Source organism: Orcinus orca, chromosome 4 (assembly GCF_937001465.1).
Source record: "Orcinus orca chromosome 4, mOrcOrc1.1, whole genome shotgun sequence".
Classification (NCBI taxonomy): domain Eukaryota; kingdom Metazoa; phylum Chordata; class Mammalia; order Artiodactyla; family Delphinidae; genus Orcinus; species Orcinus orca.
This window is the reverse complement of record NC_064562.1, coordinates 135,724,970-135,746,435: the sequence shown is the minus strand read 5'-3', so window position 1 is coordinate 135,746,435 and position 21,466 is coordinate 135,724,970. Positions and strand designations below refer to the sequence as shown.

General features: G+C 36.1%; 1 protein-coding gene and 1 long non-coding RNA gene across 2 annotated transcripts in view; one reads left to right on the top strand and one right to left on the bottom strand.

The window, feature by feature from the left end:
* LOC125964333 (uncharacterized) overlaps positions 1 to 12,502 on the top strand; it is a 32,884-nt gene extending 20,382 nt beyond the window's left edge. Inside the window, exon 3 of the long non-coding RNA XR_007477271.1 lies at positions 12,424 to 12,502. This is a non-coding gene — a long non-coding RNA (uncharacterized LOC125964333). The remainder of the gene's footprint in view (positions 1 to 12,423) is intronic.
* Positions 1 to 14,601, bottom strand: part of ADAD1 (adenosine deaminase domain containing 1) — a 45,475-nt gene extending 30,874 nt beyond the window's left edge. Inside the window, exons 1-6 of the mRNA XM_004265101.3 lie at positions 14,485 to 14,601; positions 13,940 to 14,119; positions 12,994 to 13,182; positions 10,671 to 10,838; positions 5,943 to 6,010; positions 1,209 to 1,335 (exon numbers count right to left, since the gene is read on the bottom strand). Of these exons, the coding sequence (XP_004265149.1) occupies positions 1,209 to 1,335; positions 5,943 to 6,010; positions 10,671 to 10,838; positions 12,994 to 13,182; positions 13,940 to 14,111 (724 nt within the window). The 5' untranslated portion in view covers positions 14,112 to 14,119; positions 14,485 to 14,601. The remainder of the gene's footprint in view (positions 1 to 1,208; positions 1,336 to 5,942; positions 6,011 to 10,670; positions 10,839 to 12,993; positions 13,183 to 13,939; positions 14,120 to 14,484) is intronic.
* Between the last annotated feature and the right edge of the window lie 6,865 nt (positions 14,602 to 21,466).

The window sequence follows — 21,466 nt, the reverse complement described above, 5'->3', positions numbered from 1 at the left end:
CACAGTAATCAGACAAGAAAAAGAAATAAAAGGAAAACAAATTGGATCAGAAGAAGTAAAACTGTCACTGTTTGCAGATGACATGCTATATACAGAAATCCTTAAAGACTCCACCAAAAAACTATTACAACTAATAAATGAATTCAGTAAAGTTGCATGATACAAAATTAATGTATAGAAATCTGTTGCATTTCTATACACTAATAATGAACTATCAAAAACACAAATTAAAAAAGCAATCCCATTTAAAATTGCATCAGAAAGAATAAAATACATAGGAATAAATCTAACCAAGGAGGTAAAAGACATACTTAGAAAACTGTAAGACGTTAATGAAGGAACTGAAGTTGACAACAAATAAATGGAAAGATATACCATGCTCAAGGACTGGAAGAAGTAATATTCTTAAAATGACCATACTACCCAAGGCAATCCACAGACTCAATGCAATCCTTATCAAAGTATCAACAACATTTTTCACAGAACTGGAACAAATAATTGTACAATTTGTATGGAAACACAAAAACACCCAAATAGCCAAAGTGATCTTGAGACAGAATGATAAAGCATGGAGGTATCATGCTCCATGATTTCAAACTAAAGTTGACCCTTGAAAAATCATATATATCTTCTCCCCACCTAGGTCACAAAAAATCCTTAAGAATAAGAACCAAGTATCAAATTGTTTTTGTATCATCTATAATATTCAGAGATGAATATAAAATTCAAATGTTTAATTAATGATCAATCTAGAACATTACAGGATAAATAAAAGATAAAATGTAATTGGAATCACATCAAAATATTCACAGGAAAAAACACAGATTCATGATTTTTCACTTTAATCTTTTATTATTTGAAAGTGAAGAAAATGTTAATTTTTATAGAGTCTCTCTCAATATTTGTTATAATGGGGTTAGATTTCAAGATGGTAGTGACTCCAACACAGTTACTGATTAAAATATTAGGTTATTTTACCATTCTGCAGTTCTCTATTGGTTCCTATTCAGTATACTTTATCTCTACCTTTGAGAATCTTTGTGTTTAATGACCCACACCTACTAGAAAGGGCCACTTCAAATCAATGCAGCACCACTGTCAACAGGGGCAAAGATAGTTAATTAAAATATTACCATAGCATAGTTCAGATCATTAAGTTACTTAATAGCTTTTGTACAAATGAACACATCCCAAGTACTTGCACTTACCTCTTTCAATTATAAAAGCAGCTAATGAGTTGCTACATTTCAGATACTCTGAATTATTAGAAATTAGTTGATAAAATGTTCCTTTAACGATCTGTGAAATCTTTGCAAACTGAATATGTCTCCCTTCTAGAAAAAAAAAAATCAAATGCAATATGAATTTGAAGAACACTGTGCTTTCTCCCAGAGGTCTCTATTATTCCTCTTATAACCTTTCAATTGAATGAATTAATTTATAGAGATATGTAAGCAAATTTATAATTTATGTCATGATTGATTTTAAAGTATTCCATTCTAAAAGAACACAAGCTATTGAGCTTTTTGGATTCTTGTAAAAAGATGTATAAGTATTACATATTAGAGGATTACTAATTTATAATTGATAAAACATTCAAAAGTCATACAGGACACAAGACAATTCTCTGTTGTATGGGATTGTCCCACATTGCCTGACAAGCAACATCTCAATGAATGCCAGCAGTCTTCCCCAATCACTGTGACAATCAAAATATACTCCTAAGTATTTGTCCCACTGACAACCACTGCAAAGCACTAAACACTTAGACTCTTGATATAGTTCCACGTTCGCACTAAAAAAAAAAGTCCCAAACTTTGAAAGGAGATAGTCTGAAGTAATCAGGATTACCATAGAACAGTTATAACCAAGAACAGACATCAAAAGTCACCCATGGACCTTTTTAAAAAAATGAAAGACTTGAGGTTCTGAGATAGGGCCCTGGCCATCTGTTGCTTTGTGTATGTATGCTTGTATATCCCCAGGGAAGAATCATTATTCTAGAGAATGAGAGGTTGCAGAATCACTTAATATAGTATTTCTCAAAGTTTAGTTGTTTACTAAACACTGATAGTTCTTGTTAGTTGCATGATAGTTGCTAAGTAGTCTATCAAGTGGTTCGCAGTCCACTATATCCTGAGGAAAAAAGTAAATGAAACAATTTTGCTCTCATACCTTGCATATATATGAACTGTATAACTATATTTTTCACAGAAATTCTTTTTACCTGCTTAATAATTAAAAAGGCACATAAATGATAAAAATTTAATATTAGTAGTCTCAGCTAAGACAACTCATTTCAGTAAGGCCATTTACAAGTTTTTACTTATATTTGTTAAACTTGAATTTTTCTTTGTTAATATTGTTAATGCTCTCTTAGCAAAAACATGTAAAGTCACATCAAAAAGAGTTAAAGAACATCATAAACACAATCAGAAGAATGAACTACTTGCTATATTCTTTTATCTAACCACAAAGCATACAATGAGAAGGTGCAAATTATTATAATTGCATTCCAGCATGTATTTCATTTAAATTAGTAAAACCATCATGTGGTGTAAAAATTAGCTTTTCGTGTTTACGCAGTAAAACTATGACTGAGAAGTACTCAACAACTTGGCTCAGCTTATTACCAAAAGCTTATGATACAGGAGAAGCATATTCATTTGATGATAGTATAAAGTTAAACGTTTTTTTCCCACTGAAACAGCAATATAAGAGATGTACATTCATAAGTCTCCCTCTCCAAATGCAACCACTATTACCAGTATGGATATTTTGATAAACAAAATATACATCTAAACATACACTAATTAAAAAATAAAAACTGGGGCATGCTAAAATCCACTTTGCATTTACAGTAAGTTCTCTACATACGAACCTTCAAGTTGTGAACTTTCAAAGATGCAAAGGTACGTTCATATGTCCAATCATGTAAGTTAGTTCATGTGTCTGTCATTACACTGTCACGTGTGTGCATCCTCTACAAGTGGTTGTGCTTTTGTGTACTTTACTGTACAGTACTGTATACAGTAGTACAGTATATTTATTTCAAGCCTAGGATGTCTGGAAGCAAGTGTAAAAGCAGCGGTGATGTAGCTGATAGTACTGTACTTTTCAAGGTACTGTACTGTAAGATTAAAAGTGTTGGGGCTTCCCTGGTGGCACTCTGGTTGAGAGTCCGCCTGCCGATGCTGGGGACGTGGGTTCGTGCCCCGGTCCGGGAGGATCCCACATGCCGCGGAGCGGCTGGGCCCATGAGCCATGGCTGCTGAGCCTGAGCGTCCAGAGCCTGTGCTCCGCAACGGGAGAGGCCACAACAGTGAGAGGCCTGCGTACCGAGAAAAAAAAAAAAAAAAAAAAAAAAATTATTTTTTGTGTTTGTTTTTTATGTATTATTTGTGTGAAAAGTATTATAAACCTATTACAGTACAGTACTATATAGCCGATTGTGTTATTTGGCTACCTAGGCTAACTTTGTTGGACTTATGAACAAACTGGACTTACAAACACGCTCTCAGAATGGAACTCGTTTGTATGTAAGGGACTTACTGTACTTGGTCTTGGGCATCATTCAGAGGTAGTGCTACCCTCCTTCTTCTTAATGGTTCCATACAATGAATGCACCGTAATTTATTTAATCATGTCCTATACAGTTAACAATTATTTTGTGCAATGATATAGAATAGAAAAATACACTGCAATCAGTACTGACAGATCAAGAATTATGTGTGTGGCAAGAGAATATTTTGCTGCATATTAAAAACGTTGCACCTGAATATCATAAAGGATGTTTGGAAGTTAACAACGTACTGATATAGCTCTTGATCTTAACTGGTGTTGAAGGAAATAACAAATGTTGTGAATATAATCAAATCTTAGTTACTAAATGTATCTCTTACTAGCATGCATATGAAGGAATAAGGAGCAAGTGCAATACTATTTTTCCTATACATGTGCGCTGGTTGCTGAGGAAATAAAATGTTCTCACCAACTATTGGAAGTGAAGGATGACACAAAAACAGGACATACATAATGCTAATTAACACCGGTTCTTTGATTTCCAGTTGCTAATTTCAAGTGATCTTTAGTATCATAAGTAACCTGAACCTATCTTCAGAGCCAAAATATCACTATATTAAATGAAGATACACTCCAGTAAAAATATGGCGAAGTAGACAGGCTGTGAAATGGTGATACCCTCCATAACTAGCCCAGCAGGACCTGTTCAGGAGATTTTTATGTATCCCAAATCTTTTTTTCTTCAAAAGTGATAACATTCAACACCCGTGTTTACCTATAAGCCTGATAATGATGTCTGTTCTCCATTTCCCAACTAAAAGAAAACTGTCAAGTTTTAACTTTTTAACTCCTTACCTGAGCCTACCAAACCTGACTCTACTCATGTATTTCTTTAAACATACCGTTAACCACATACTCTTTCTTCCCCATAGATTGATGTGTTTTCTCAGGGTAACAGTAGTTTATATTATTTGCCAACCCGGGATTCTTTTTAACTATTTATTAAAAATGTCCACAGAGGCTGAAAAGAAAGACTAGAGTCCTTTCTCATATTAAGAAATCATTGCTGTTGGACTGACCACTCACTGTCCTTCTGTTCATCAATTCCTATGACCATTAGGGTAAATGACTATCTCTGACTGACTATATTTAACTATTGGTAGACTTTGCCTTTTGAATGTGCCTATTTTCCCTGGTCTGGTCGTTTTACTCCAAACAAGCACACAAATGCAGCTTTTTTTCTGTCTCAGAAAGACAATGGAAAACCAAACCTGAAAAGGCATAAATCCTAATCCTCAGACCTGGAAAAGACAAAGAAAGAAACGCTGTTCTTCACTTTAGTTGCACAAACACTCTAAAGTCTGAAGTGTTACTATTATGTAGGCAATGTAGAAATTAAGGATAATTTCCTGCCTTTCAGGGGATTCACAATCTAATGGGAAAAGTATACAATAATCTACATAATGTTGAATATAATAAAATGTTAAAATAATGGTAGTTACTATTTAGTGAGCACCTACTGTGTGCCAGGCACTGATCAAGTTTTTTTTTAAATGCATAAATTAATTTAATCCTCACAATAACCCTATGAGGTAATTATTGTTGTAGCTATTTTATAGACAGAGAAATTAAGGTGTACAGAGAAGTAACTGGTCCTAGGTCACATAACTAGTAATTTCAATTGCAGTTATAGTTTTCTTTGGGCTTGAGTGACAAATAACTAACATTAAAAGAAAGTGAATAGATTACTTGAAATGAATACCCCAACCATCAAGCACCAGAAAGCCACTGGATTTCATTAATGACCGGCCCACCGAAGCAAAGAGTTCTCAAAAAAGCAGTTATATGATATTGATAAGCCGTCTCTTTATAGGAAAAAAACCACTTCTTCAATAGTTCCTCTCCAATTTTATTATCTCTCTAATTTTTAGCAGAGTATGGAAGGAAATACTCATCTTTGTTGAAGTGTGACAGGTTTGAATAATAAAATTCTAATGTACATTTTCATACCTATGCATATTTTAATTATATGCTGTTATAATTTTTAATTGGGTTAATCTTCTTTAAAAATTATCATAGGGGCTTCCCTGGTGGCACAGTGGTTGAGAATCTGCCTGCTAATGCAGGGGACACGGGTTCGAGCCCTGGTCTGGGAGGATCCCACATGCCGCGGAGCAACTAGGCCTGTGAGCCACAACTACTGAGCCTGCACGTCTGGAGCCTGTGCTCCCCAACAAGAGAGGCCGCAACAGTGAGAGGCCCACGCGCCACGATGAAGAGTGGCCCCCGCTTGCCACAACTAGAGAAAGCCCTCGCACAGAAACGAAGACCCAACACAGCAAAAATAAATTAATTAATAAATTCCTACCCTCAAATATCTTCTTAAAAAAAAAAAAATTATCATAAAGGACTTTCCTTCCATAATGTACTTTTGAAACATATACTGGTTCAGGTGAAACAATAGGTTCTGCAGGGATAGGAGGGGGACCTGTAAATAAAACAAAAACATAAGGAAAAATGAAACATCAAATGTTCCAAAGAGCAGGTATCATACTACTCTGTAATAAAACAGCAATCCAAGAATGATTATCTTTTCTGTATACTTCTGCCAACTCTAGGCCATCTACTATCCATTAGCTCAGCCTTGCTAAATGTCTTTCCTATATTGAAATCAATTCTACAAACACCAAATACCTTTCTGGGTGCCCTATTCTTATGCTACTACATAGCTTGCTTTGTAATAGATTCAACATTCTGAAAACCGGTAAAAATGAAACCCTGTTCTAAATGCTTATGAACAATTTTATATTTACAATAATACTAGGTAAAACATTTAAACTTAATATTCTACCAAAAAGTTAGTAAGTAAAAAATTACCATTTTAATACTATTTTATCAGAGTAGTTTGTAGGGGAATACTTCATTCAAAGTTTTCTAAGCTTTTAGTCCCATTCTTTGCAATAGCTTTCCAATTTGGTTCCCAAGTTGGGAAATCCAGGAAGAACAAGAAAAGAACATGACAGTAAACTAAAGGGATAAAAGATCAGGAAAGCTTAAATGAGAAGGGTCCAGGAGCAAAGGTTCAACTAAAGTACTCAATATCTCTCAAGAAATCATTCATAAAGACAAAGGAAGAAAATAGAACTGCTACTCTGGACCTCATTTTGAGTAAAAATGAGAAACTGGTTGTAACACAGAAATTAGCAAAGAAAGACTGACAATGTCATCTTGGGGTTCACATTAATTAAGTAAATGTTGACTATAGTTAGATATTTACACTCTGGACTTTAAATAAGCAGAACTTTAAAAACTCAGAGAAAGATGGATTTTTTCCATCTACTCAGTGAGGATCAAGTGAAATGAAAACTAAAGATATTAAATCCTGTTTATCAAGCACAAATGCTTTCAATAAATAAGAGAATGTGACTGTACAAGTTGGTCTGCATTTTGAAACACCATATACAGAGTAATCTTGAAAAAGATGAACAAAGTTGGAGGACTCACACTTCCTGAATTCAAAACTTAATTTACAAAAGTTACATTAATCAAAACAGTGTGGCAATGGCATAAAGACAGACACTTATAGACCTATGAAATAGAATAGAAAGTGCAGAAATAAATCCTTACAAAGGTGGTCAAATGATTCTCAACAAAGGTGTCAATACCATTCAATAGGGGAAAGGACAGTCTTTTCTACAGATTATGCTGGAAAAACATGATATCCACATGCAAAAGAATGAAGTTGGACCCTCAGATAACCCTATATACAAAAATTAACACAATATGGATCAAAGACCCAAACGTAAGAGCTAAAACTATAAAACCTTTAGAAGAAAACATGGGCAGAAAGCTTCATGACATTGGACTTGGCAATGATTTCTTGAATCTGATGAAAGGCACAGGAAACAAAAAAAATAGGCAAACTGGACTTTTTCAAAATTGAAAACTTTTGTGACTCAAAGGCCACTATTAACAGAGTAAAAATGCAAATCACAAAAGAGGGGCAAATACTTGCAAATCACATATCTGATAAGGGATTGTTATCTGGAATATACAGAGGACTCCTAAAACTCAAAAGAAAACCAAACAACCCAATTCAAAAATGGGCAAAGGACATGAGTATGACATTTCTCTAAAGAAGATATACAAGTGGGCAATAAGCACATGAAAAAAATGCTCAACATCACTGATAATTAGGGAAAGCAAATCAAAATCACAATGAGACATGATATCACACCCATTAGGATGGCTACTATCAAAAAAATGAAGAATAGCAAGTGTTGACAAGGATGTCGAAAAATTGGAACACTTGTGCACTGTGGGTGGAATGTAAAAGGGTGCAGCCATTATGGTAAACAATACAGCAGTTCTTCAAAAAAATTAAATACAAAATTACCATATGATCCAGCAATTCCACTGCTGGGTATAAACCCTGAACAATTGAAAGCAGGGTGTCAAAGAGATATTTGTACACCCATGTTCATAGCAGCATTATTTACAATAGTCAAAAGCAGAAGCAACCCAAATGCCCATCAACAGAAGAACGGATAAACAATATGTGGTATACACATATAATAGAATTATTATTCAGCCTTAAAAAGGAAGGAAATTCTGACACATGCCACAACATGGATAAACTGGCTAACTGAAATAATCCAGTCACAAAAGAGACACATACTGTATGATTCTACTTAAATGAGGTACCTAGAGAAGTCAAATTAATATAGACAGAAAGTAGAATGGTAACTGCCATGGGCTTGGTGGAGGGGGGAATGCGAGTAACTGTTTAATGAGTGTAGAATTTCAGTTTTGCAAGATGAACAGTTATGGATATTGGATGCACAAAAAAGTGAATGTACTTAACACTACTGAACTGTACATTTAAAATGGTTAACTTGGTCATTTTTATGTTTTAAATACATGCATTACAAAAAGTTTACGTTACTTTTACATTATTAAATGATTTTTTAAGGGGTATTGAACTAAAATAAACACAGAGCCAGATTCTTAAATCACTGTGTCAAAAAGTGTTAGATTTTTAAAACCTAGCATAATATCATTAAGCATACTGCTCTTGAAAAGAGTCAGAGCAAAAAAGTATTTATATGGTTAACAAAAAACTAATATACTTTTAAAAACACCATGTACAATATATGAAAGAAGATATACATGAAAGATAATTCTGATGAGTTCAGAATTTTGAAAAAATTAGTTTTTAAAATTTTACATTATAAATAGGGAGGAGACTAGAAAAACAAATATAACATTAACAGCAAAGAAAAGAAATAAATACTCAATACTTACCTTCCATATCTCTTCACAAGAAAAATAAATAGTTAAGCTCAGTTGTCTAGGACAAACATTTTAAAGAAGAAAATGTAGTTCATTATAAGGGAAAAGATGACCTAATTGAATTATTTCCAGGCTCTATGCCAAGAGAAAACCTTTTATTAAAGAACTCTTAGTCATCATTAAGGAACTATTGGCACTTTTTGAGAAAACAATGGTGAATATAAAAGTGGCATCAGTGCAGATGGGAAAATGCTACTTTAATTTTCACAAAAAAGGGAAAAGATAAATGTTTAGAAACTAAAAATTGTGGCCCACAGGGCAAAAGATTTGCTAGCCCTAGATAAACATTTTGAAAACCCTCAGGGGAAATGCATTTTTCATGAGAAGCCAATCATAAATATCATTTTCTGATAATTAAATTAGATGCGTGGGAAATTCTGTAGATATATTTTAACTTGATTTCAACAAAGTATTTTAGTTCCTTGAGGGTACGGAATGGGTCTTACTTGATTCTAGACTCCTAGTATTTACCACAGTCCCTGGAAGTTATCACAGTCCTAGTATTTACCATAGTACATCCTCAAAACATAGATTTATTGATTTGAATGCATGTGACGGTTGGAAAGAAATGGGGAAAATATTGCTGGGGACACACCTAGGTGGGTTGATAGCTTATAAAATAATCACATATAAAGAATTTCCATTGATAAACTGCCAGCATGGATAAGACACCAAAATTATCATACCCAGCCCTAAAAAATTAATTAATAAATCTAAAAAATAGTGAACAGAAATATGAAAATTAACAAAATACTTTCCTAAGTACTTATTTAATCCAAACTATCAGTATTTTGAAAACAATGAGAAAGACTACACATCAAAACAATAATGGTTTTAATTAAACAACAGAAAAATTAAAATATATAGAATAAGAACTGAACTTAGAGAAAGAACAAAATGACCTTAAGGAAAGTATTACAAAAGAAATATTAAAATTAATAGGTTATAAACAAACAAAAAAAGCCCAGTCATAAGGTGATTTGAATTTAACTAGAATTTATTGTCACTGTTTAAATCAAATTTAAATGTTTTTATTTACTAAAGTTGCCTCATTTACAGCTAAACCAAAATGTAATCTAACATGAATGAAATATTGACAAAAACTGGTTACTATGCTAACATATATATTCCTCAAATTGATTAATGTTTAATAAGAACCACTGTCATTTGATTATGTTACTGTTCACCAGGCACTGGTTATAAGCTTTGCATCCATTATTTACTGAATCCTAATGACAGCCATAGTAGGTATCTATCCTTGTCTCCATTTTTCAAATGATGAAACTTAGGTTTAGGAAGCAAACAACTTGTCTTGTCCAGGGTCAATACTCAATCCTGAGCAATCTAATTCTGGACTTTACACTCTCAACCTATTTGCTATGCTACCTTAGGCCCTTATTTTCTCAAGTAACCCTACCATTACTGAATTTAACATAGGCAAACTTCACAAAAATTGCATTAATAACCTCTACATATTAAGTGCACAGTGTTAAGTTCATAATAAGAATCCAATAAATTACAGAGAAAGCTAAGTTTCAGGACTCAAACCCATCTACAATCTGACAAGTTATCAGACAGTTCAGCAACATGTTTACATCTTTGGTGTTGAAATATACAAGAGCATTTTAACTACTATTAAATAAGTCAGCAATCAGCAACAGAAGAAAAGTATTCAAATCCTGCTACTTCTATCTTGTAGTTGCCAAGTAACTCTTCATTAACATAAATCTTTCAGGTGACACTTTCTGGAAAATGATACACTTTATAAACACTACTTTATAATCAAGAATATGTACCTGATGTTTCTGAAATTCTTGGTTCAGTTTCATCCAATTGTAGAAGCTCATCAAGAGCTAATTTTGCTGCATTGGATCTAGACTCCTTTTTATTTTGTCCCAGTCCAGTCTTGTATTGAATACCATCCACCACAGCACAAAAAGCAAAATATGGTCCCATAACATTACCTTGAAAAATAACTCAGAATGAATGCTGTAATACTTCACAGTATGATCTTGCAAAAGATGTCTGTTACATAGATCCCAGTACAACTGTAGAAAACTATCTCAGCCTACCAGTTATTCTGCAGAGCCAATACAGGTTAAAAGTAAAGTGGAGTGGGCCCCTGAACAAGTTCTGAGGAATCCTTCAAGCAGCCAGTTTGGCTCCAGATTCAGCATGAACAATAGGGCCAGCTTAGAGTACACGTCACACACAGAGTGACAGTGCCTTGTATAATTCCTGGCAATGGTAAGCATCCCAATATCTATCTAATGATCAATGAGAGGGAAGATGTGGAGCCTCTGGCAACATGTCTCTTCTTTCGAACGTCAATACCAATGAAGTTGAACAACTCCTACACTCCGAGTGCCCTGATACTCTTATAAGCTCCGGAACAGAAGGAATCCCTTTGAAGAAATCTTATGTTTCTATCAGGGAGTCACAATAAGCAATCCAACCCATCACAGCCTTACGGTGTGTGGGGGGGATTTACAAGGAAAACCAAACCGTAAATAATAATAAGAAAAGATATGCTAAAGAACTGAACTGTCCAGTCACCCAAAATTCCCGGAAAAATTACCTTTACACAGTTACATTTACCTAGTTCATATTTGCCTGATGAAAAATGAAATGGAACCATCTTCTAAATTTACAAGCCAAAGATTTTTCTGGTTCAAGTTTTACTTGGTATTCAGACTATAGGAGGCCTTTAAGAAACTTAAGTCTCCACTCTGGTTACAAATGGCTACATACAGTGTCACTCCACATAAGCCTCATTATTATTGTATTATCTTGTCTTCTTACATATTCCATTAACTTCTGGGTTTTTCTTTAAGATGTACATCAAGAATTTAGAAGCAACTCCAGACTGCATCAGGGTAAACTGTTTTCCTCCTAACATCTATGACCTCAGTTTCCCAAATTCCTTCCTTCATGATCACCTGGGTTCCAATCCAAATTTAGTAAACCTGAGCCTATTTTATATTTTTAACAAGTGGCCCAGATGATTCTTATTTGTGAGATATTATGTGTCAAATTTGTTAATAAGTACTCTGTGTCAGAGTGCTGAGGCTTTAAGCTTCATCCTGTTTCTACCCCAGGTTCTCAAACTTGATCATCATCTAAATCCATACTAAAGAGCTTGTTAAAAAATATTGACACTCTGGTTTTTCTACCAAATCTACTGAATTAGATTATTCAGCTAGTACTATGAACATAAAATGAACACCATTAACAATCACTGGATTGTGTTTTTGAGTTTTTGCTTTGTTCAACGAAGAGTTGCCCTGATAAGTTTTCTTCGTACTGTGACCAATAGTTTACATTTTCCAAGGGCAGTCTGAGAAGAATGGCAGAAAGCTAATTACACAGAAATTCAGTCCATAGTATTGATCATATGAAGTTATCCAACCTACAGTGATAGAACCTAGGAAAACTTCACTTCATTATTAAGACCCTATTTTTGTCACCTGTTAATTTTCCTAATCACTAGTCATAAGGTTAAGAAATCAGAAACTTCTTTACATCTTTTACTAATCTGTACTCCTGTAGCCTTCCACAGGCCCAATGTGCTAACAGATTCTTCTGGCAGGGGACAGTTTAAGAGAGAATGGAGAAATTTAGTCAAAGACAAGTCTGCAGACAGAGAATCAATCAGGTAACTGCTATTTTCCCTTATACTTTATAAAAATTAGGTTCTGAAATATAAATTTCAGAAGCCAAATTTGACTATAATTTTCATTAGGCATCATCATCACAGAATACCCATAAAATCATCAGAGTCCAAATATTCAACATCCCTACAGAAGTATATTTATGCTATAAGAAGTACTTACAATTGAAAATAATCTACAAGGCTGATGAGATTTAAACTAGCCATACACAAAAAATTAAAATTTAGTATTTTAGAACTTTTGTATGAGTAAATTTAGAGGCTCAAAAGGCTAAAGAAGTATGAACATAAAAATTTCTGAAGTACCCTTGTGAAGACATACTAGCAATTATCTAACCCCGACATTAGGCAAATAAATAAGATAATCAAATTTTGTACCACTTATATACTGTTTTCAATAGGAAAATATTTTCTAGTACTGGAACAACCAGATACAACTTCACACTTGCCTGTTGTTACTGTTTCCTTAAGGTCAAACTGAACCCGCTGCATTTGCGCAAACTGGTGCAAGGCTGATACCGGATTTATCTCTCCATGCTTGTATTTCATTATAAATTCCTTAGGTATTTTTTTTGGAGGAAGGAGAGGATTTGAAATAGGTGAAAGACCTTTGGAGAGCGATGGTTCTGGAAAATTACCTAAAAATAAATGTTTACGCTTGTCAACTTGGTTAAATTAAAAAGAATAATAAGACAAGCAAAAGCACCAAACCCTTTCCTAAAATGGAAGGTGTTCCAGACACATTTAGTCACATGTGTTTTTCATTAACAATGAGTTTCTACTACTAAAGAAGTGTAACCTGTTACTGTATATATCTTTTAGAGTACTATTTTGCAAAGTACTATCATTGTCATATAATTAAGTGATATCAAAGAATCCTAGAATTTCAGCGATGTCAAGGTCTTCAGAGGCTCCCTAAGCCAGTTTTATCCATGATGTCATTAAGGCCTAAAATGTATTAAGACAGATTTGGGACTAGAACCTAGTTTCTACTTCCCATTCACTATTTCATATTACCTTTCACGTTGAATTCAATCAAATTTTTAGTGTGTCTGTCCCTGCTTTACACTTAACACTCTACTGAGTGATACGTGGAATAGAAACCAGTATAAATCCAGTCCTCTCTCCTGAAGGGGATGACACAGCCTCACCTCAAAAAGGCAAGACACACTGGAAGTGGTTGTACACCCAAGTGGTAAAGAACAATTAAGTCAGTAGCCAAGGGAAGGACTTCTACTGTGCTGGGAGTCAAATCCAAGTTTCAGCCGGGACATGGCCACAGGTAAATGGATATATATCCAGGAAACATTTAAACCGGGGGCTCAACAAAACTAACTGGCCATCTCAGAATCTTAAAGAACGTTAGCGTTAGTACAAATGTAAAAGAGTTTGTACCCGTCACTTGAGTAACCCTGGATGTCATGTTCGACAGGCTGTAACTTTCCGAGGAACATCCTGTGCGTGTGGTTACCGTCTGGGCTGATGGCTGAACTGCCAAGTTCTTTTTCAGCATCTGGGCAAAGCTAGGGACCCGAGAACCCTGAAACCAGTCATCGTGGCCAGACATTTTCTCACCTACAAATTGTAAGAAAGTTGGCAGAAGACAAAAAAAAAAAAGTATTACGTAAACTAAAAATACTCTGAAATAAAAACCAACCACATTCCCATAAGCGGCCTTTACACACACATGACAAGCGCTAAAGCTCTAACTGATGTCACGGCTGCTCTGTGCCTACAGTTTTACGGGTGACAAAACTCTCTCTCCTAAATCCCTCCCCCAAAGCACTACTACAAAAAGGAAAGAAGGGACGAGGTGGTCCGTGGTGAAAAGCCCTTCCTCGGGTGTCAGGAAAAACAACAACAACAAAAAGAATACATTTGAGACCCGCAGCGGCCCGCCCGCTGGCGGCCTCCCGAGTCCCAGCACAACACCCACTCACCAAAATTGTCCTTCTTGCCCTGCTGGCCAGACCCTGCCGGCGGGCAGCTCTGACGGAGCCGCAGGCCGGGTGCTCGCCGGCCGGCTGCCGCCGACGCCGTGGCTTCTTCCTCCCTGCCTCAACCTCTCACTTCAAACCGCTTGGCCTGACAACCACACGACCAGGGCTGCGTCTTTCTAATGGCTGCCTCACGGCGTCCCTGCAGGCCAGGGACTGACGCCCCCGTGCTCTGCCTCAACCAGTCACCAACCGTCTCCTAGGCTCAAGCTACCGCCCCCCGCGCCTGCGCCTACGCGTGCCCGCCGCGCTCCACGGCTTGCGTCGCCAAGCGTCGGGACGCCGCAGAACGTCCCGCACGTTTAAGGCAGCGGGTTGTGTTCCCAGCTTTCCGAGGGTGGGTATCCAGGCCTCTTGGCCGCCTTGACTGCTGGAGCACGCCGGTAACGTTGAGCAGTTCGGCCCCTTCGCTCCCCTGCCCGACGCCCTCTACGCACACCTGTCCCCTACCCACTCCATCCTGACAGAGCACTGGAATGGGGTCTCCTTATCTAGGGTCCTTGGAGGCAGCCCTAGGGCTACCTGTGTGTGTGTGTGGGTAGTTTCAAGGAAAGCCTTCGCTTTGTCCCCAGTTATACTCTGAGAAGGTCCCTGTGGACAGGGTTTGGCCTCACGGTGTCTTTATTGTTTACAGGAAAAAAAAACACCCTGGATTCTTGCAGAAGCTTCACATGGGGCCAAGCCAGGAACAGTCCTGAAAACAGGTATGGCAAACCCAGTGTGCCTGTCCTCAGTTCTTGGCTCTTGTGAAAATTGAAGGAGGCTCTGATAGAGGTGTTGCTGAGAGACCGCTGAAAATATTTAAACTAGTATTTTACTAAACAAGATTTGGCATGTAACTCATGGAATTGAGTGAGATTGTTATAACAAAATTTAAATGACCCTCTACTTCTTCACGTGGGAAAGGCTTCTCAAGGGTTAAATCACTTTTAAAAAAATAGAAAAAATAACAGAATTGATGGTGTGCTACCTCATTATAGCAAGAAGTAATATCCGTCCACAAATACATGGGTTAATTGGGAGAAAAAACAACATCATTTCTCTCATTAAGTAGTGCATTTTCAATAAAAGCAGCATATTCTTTAGTGGTTATCAGAATGTGCTGATTATGACGTTTTGATCAAGTGCTCGTTGATAACTGTAATGATAACTCAGTCTAGTTTTTTTTTCCTTTAATATTTAGAAACTTTTACTTACAGGAGATTAAAAAGTTCAAATGTTGCCAAGAAGTGTGGTAAGGATGGTGAATAAAACTTCTAAGTACAAAATTATATAATTAGGATCAGTTTGAGTAGGGACACGGAATGGAAATAGAAGCTAAAGAAGTAAAAGGAATGGTTAAAAATTACTCTTAAAGATAAAGCATATGTATATAATGTTTTATTTTGTAATAATTTTAGATTTACAGAACACTTGTAAAGATAGAGTTCCTCTATACTCTTCCATCCAGTTTCCCCTAGTGTTAACATCTTACATAGCATAGTACATTTATCAAAACTAAGCAATTCACATTGGTACAAAACTACTAACTGTACTATATACTTTATTCGGATTTCACCAGGTTTTTAATTAATGTCCAGATTCAACCCAGGATACCCCATTGCACTTAGCAGTCATGTCTCTTTCGTCTTCTGTGGTTTAAATGGTAGTTTCTCAGTCTTTCCTTGTTTTTTATGACTTTGATCCTTTTGAAGAGTACCAGTTGGATATTCTGTAGAATGGCCCTCAATTTACATTTGCCTAATGTTTTCTCATGCTTAAACAAGAGTTAAGGATATTTGGTAAGACTACTATGGAGGTGAAGTGCGCATCTTGTGGCATATCAAGGAGTACATGATATCAGCAACTATTAGTGGTGATGTTAACCTTGATGACTTGTTAAGGTTGTGTCTGTCAGGTTTCTCCACTCTGAAGTTACTATTTTCCCTTTTCTGTACTCTGTTAGAAGGAAGTCCAGCATACACACAAGGGAAGGGAAATAGAGATACATCTCCTGGAGAGAAGAGTATCACAGTTTATAGACATATGTTAAAACCACCATGTTAGTAAATATTTTGAGGGAGATAATTTGAGGCTATGTAAACATCCTGATTCACCCTGGAGTTTGACTAATTTTCATTTTGCCTGAAGCAGTTATTACTGTGGTATTCTTATTTTTTTAAATAAGTTTTCTCAGTTAAATTTCTTCTTTTTTATTAAAATATAATTGACACATAACATTATATTAGTTTCAGTTGTAAAACATGTGATTTAGGGCTTCCCTGGTGACACAGTGGTTAAGAATCCGCCTGCCAATGCAGGGGACACGGGTTCAAGCCCTGGTCCAGGAAGATCCCACATGCCATGGAGCAACTAAGCCCGTGTGCCACAACTACTGAGCCTGCTCTCTAGAGCCCGTGTGCCAGAACTCCTGAGCCTGCAAGCCACAACTACTGAAGCCTGTGCGCCTAGAACCTGTGCTCAGCAACAAGAGAAGCCACCGTAATGAGAAGCCTGTGCACTGCAATGAAGGCCCAACACAGCCAAAAATAAATAAATTTATTTAAAAAAAAACATGATTTAGTGTATGTATATATTGCAGGTTGATCACCACAACAAGTGTAGTTAACATCACCACATACCGTTATAAATATTTTGTTTGTGATGAGAACTTTTAAGATCTACTATCTTAGCAAATATTGTGCATAACATCCCCAGGACTTATAACTGGAAGTTTGTACCTTTGACATCCCCACCCGTTGCCTCTGGCAACCACCCATCTGTACTCTGAATCTATGACTTCATTTTTTTTTTGCGGTACGCGGGCCTCTCACTGTTGCGGCCTCTCCTGTTGCGGGGCACAGGCTCCGGACGCGCAGGCTTAGCGGCCATGGCTCACGGGCCTAGCTGCTCCGCGGAATGTGAGATCTTCCCGGACCGAGGCACGAACCTGTGTCCCCTGCATCGGCAGGTGGACTCTCAACCACTGCGCCACCAGGGAAGCCCTATGACTTCATTTTTAAAAAATTCGATATGTAAGTGAGATCATACAGTATCTGTATTTCTCTGTCTTATTTCCCTTAGCATAATGCCCTCAAGGTCAATCCATGTTGTTGCAAATGGCAAGATTTCCTTCTTTCTATGGGTGAATAATATTCAGTTGTGTGTATATATACATATGTGTGTGTGTGTGTGTATATATATATATATATATATATATATATATATATATATGTCATCTTTATCCATTTCACCATGGATGGTCAGTTAGCTTGTTTCATGTCTTGGCTATTGTAAATAATGCTGCAGTGAACATGGGAGTGCAGATATCTTTTCCAGTTACTTTTTTCATTTCCTTAAGATAAATACCCAGTGGTGGAAATGCTGGATCATATGGTAGTTCTATGTTTAATTTTTTGTGGAACCTCTATACTGTTTTCCATTACCAGTGAAGGAATTTACATTTCCACTAATAGTGCATGGGAGTTCCCTTTTTCTCCACATCCTCACCTGGTATTTCTTTCTTTCTTTCTTTCTTTTTTTTATTGGGGTATTGTTGTCTTACAATGTTGTGTTAGTTTCTACTGTACAGTGAAGTGGAGTTCCCTGTGCTATACAGCAGGTTCTCATTAGTTATCTATTCTCTATATATTAGTGTATATATGTTAATCCCAATCTCCCAATTCATCCAACCCCCCCATCCCCCCTTGGTGTCCATACGTTTGTTCTCTATATCTATTCACCTGTTATTTCTTGTCTTTTAAATAATAGCTGTTATCAGATGTGAAGTAGTATCTCATTGTGGTTTTGATTTGTATTTGCTTGATGATTAGTGATGTTGAGCATTTTTTCATGTACCTGTTAGCCATCTGTATACATTCTTTGGGGAAAATGTGTATTCAAATCTTCTTCCCATTTTAAAAATCAGATTGTATGGGGTTTTTATATTGAGTTTTATGATCTCTTTATATATTTTGATATTAACCCCTTATAAGATATACTATTTGCAATTTTTTCCCCTTTCCATAGGTTGCTTTTTCGTTTTGTTAATGGTTTCCTTTCCTGTGCAGAAACTTTTTAGTTGAATATAGTCTCACTTGTTTATTTTTGCTTTTGTTGCCTTTGCTTTTGGTGTCAAATTCAAAAAATCATTGCCAAGACCAAAGTCAAGGAGCTCACCACCTATGTTTTCTACTAGGAGTTTTATGGTTTCCAGTCTTATGTTCAAGTCTTTAATCCTTTTTGAGTTTATTTTTGTGAATGGTGTGAGATAGTGGTCTAGCTTTATTTTTTTGCATGTGGCTATCCAGTTTTATTGGAGAGACTAACCATTGTATATTCTTGGCTTTTTTATCATAAATTAATTGACCATATATGCGTGGGTTTATTTGTGGGCTCTCTGCTCTATTCTGTTGATCTGTGTGTCTGTTTTGTGCCAGTACCATACTGTTTTGACTACTGTAGTTTATTGTGTAGTTTGAAATCAAGAAGCATGATGCCTCTGACTTTGTTCTTTCTCAAGATTGCTTTGGGTATTTGGGATCTTTTGTTGTTCCATACAAATTTTAGTATTGTTTGTCTATTTCTTTGAAAAAAATGCCATTGGAAATTTGAGAGGGATTGCACTGAATCTGTAGATTGCTTTGGGTAGTATGGACATATAAACAATATTAATTTTTCCAATCCATGAGAATGGAATGTTTTTCCATTTATTTGTGTCATCTTCAGTTTCTTTCATCAGCATCTTATAGTTTTCACCATACAGGTCTTTCAGCTTCTTGGATAATTTCTTCCTAGGTATTTTATTCTTTTTTGATGCAATTGTAAATGGGATTGTTTTCTTAATTTCCCTTTCTGATAGTTCTTTTTTTTAAAATTTATTTTATTTTTATTTTTGGCTGTGTTGTGACTTTGTTGCTACACACAGGCTTTTCTCTAGTTGTGGCGAGCAGGGGCTACTCTTCGTTGCAGTGCGGGGGCTTCTCATTGTGGTGGCTTCTCTTGTTGTGGAGCATGGGCTCTAGGCATGTGGGCTTCAGTAGTTGCAGAACACAGGCTCAGTAGTTGTGGCTCGTGGGCTCTAGAGCACAGGCTCAGTAGTTGTGACACATGGGCTTAGTTGCTCTGTGGCATGTGGGATCTTCCCAGACCAGGGCTTGAACCCATGTCCCCTGCATTGGCAGGCAGATTCTTAACCACTGTGCCATCAGGGAAGCCCCGATAGTTCTTTATTAGTGTATATAAATGCACCAGATTTTTGTATGCTGATTTTGTATCCTGCAACTTTACTGAATTTGTAAATTAGGTCTAAGTCTTTAGGGTTTTCTATTTGTAATATGTCATTTGCAAATAGAGATAGTTTTAATTCTTTCATTCCAATTTGGATGCCTTTCATTTATTTTTCTTGCCTCTAGCTAGGACCTCCAATACTATGTTTAATAAAAGTGGTAAGAGTGGGCATCCTTGTCTTGTTCTTCATCTTAGAGGAAAACCTTTGAGCTTTTCACCGTTGAGTATCATGTTACCTGTGGGCTTGTCATAAATGGCTTTCATTATCTTGAGGTATGTTCCCTCTATACCCAATTTGTTGAGAGTTTTTATCATAAGTGGATGTTGAATTCTGCATATATTGAGACAATTATATTTATTCTTCTTTTTGTTAACTTGATATATCACGTTGATTGATTTGCAGGTGTTGAACCATCCTTGCATCCCTGTAATAAATCCTACCTGATCATGGTGCATGATCCTTCTTTTAATGTATTGTTGAATTCAGTTTGCTAATATTTTGTAGATGGTTTTTACTTCTGTGCTGATCAGGAATATTGACCTATTATTTTCTTTTCTTGTGCTGTCCTTGTCTGGTTTTGGTGTCAGGGTAGTGCTGGCTTCATAAAATGAGTTTTGGGATATTCCTTCCTCTTGCATTTTTGGCAAGAGATTGAGAAGGATTGGTATTAATTCTTTTTAAATGTTCGGTAGAATTCCCCAGTGAAGGTGTCTGGTCCTGGACTTTTGTCTGTTGGGAGGTTTTTGATTATTGATTCAGTCTCCTTACTAGTAATTGGTCTGTTCATATTTTCTACTTCTTCCTGATTCAGTCTTGGTAGGTTGTGTGTTTCCAGGAATTTATTTCTCCTAGGTTGTTCAATTTGTTGGTGTATAATTGTTCATAGTAGTATCTTAGGATCATTTGTATTTCTGTAGTATCAGTTGTAATGTATCTTCTTTCATTTATGATTTTATTTATTTGAGCCTTCTCTTTTTTTCTTGTTGACTCTAGCTAAAGGTTTTTCGATTTTGTTTATCTTTTCAGAGAGCCAGCTCTTAGTTTCACTGATCCTTTCTATTGTCTTTTTTCCTCTTCCAGTTTTATTGAGATATAGTTGACATCCAGCACTGTATGAACTTAAGGTGTACAGCATAATGATTTGACTTATATACATCATGAAATGATTATCACTATAGGTTTAGTGAACATCCATCATCTCATATAGATATGAAATTAAAGAAAGAGAAAAAAATGTTTTCCTGTGATGAGAACTCAGAATTTACTCTCTTAACAACTTTCATACATAACATACAGCAGTGTTAATTATATTTATCATGTTGTACTTTACCTCCCCAGTACTTATTTATCTTATAACTGGAGGTTTCTGCCTTTTGACTGCCTTCGTCCAATTGCTCCTCCTCCTAATCCCTGCTTCTGGTAACTATGAGTCTGGTCTCCTTTTCTATGAGTTTATTTGTTTTTGAAGTATAATTGACCAACAACATTGTGTTAGTTCCTGTTACAGAACATAGTGATTTTATCTTTCTACACAGTTCAAAATAATCACCACAATAAATATAGTTACGATCTGTTACCATAAAAAGATACTACAGAGTTATAGACTGTATTCCCCACACTATACATTTCATACCTGTGACTCATTTATTTTACAAC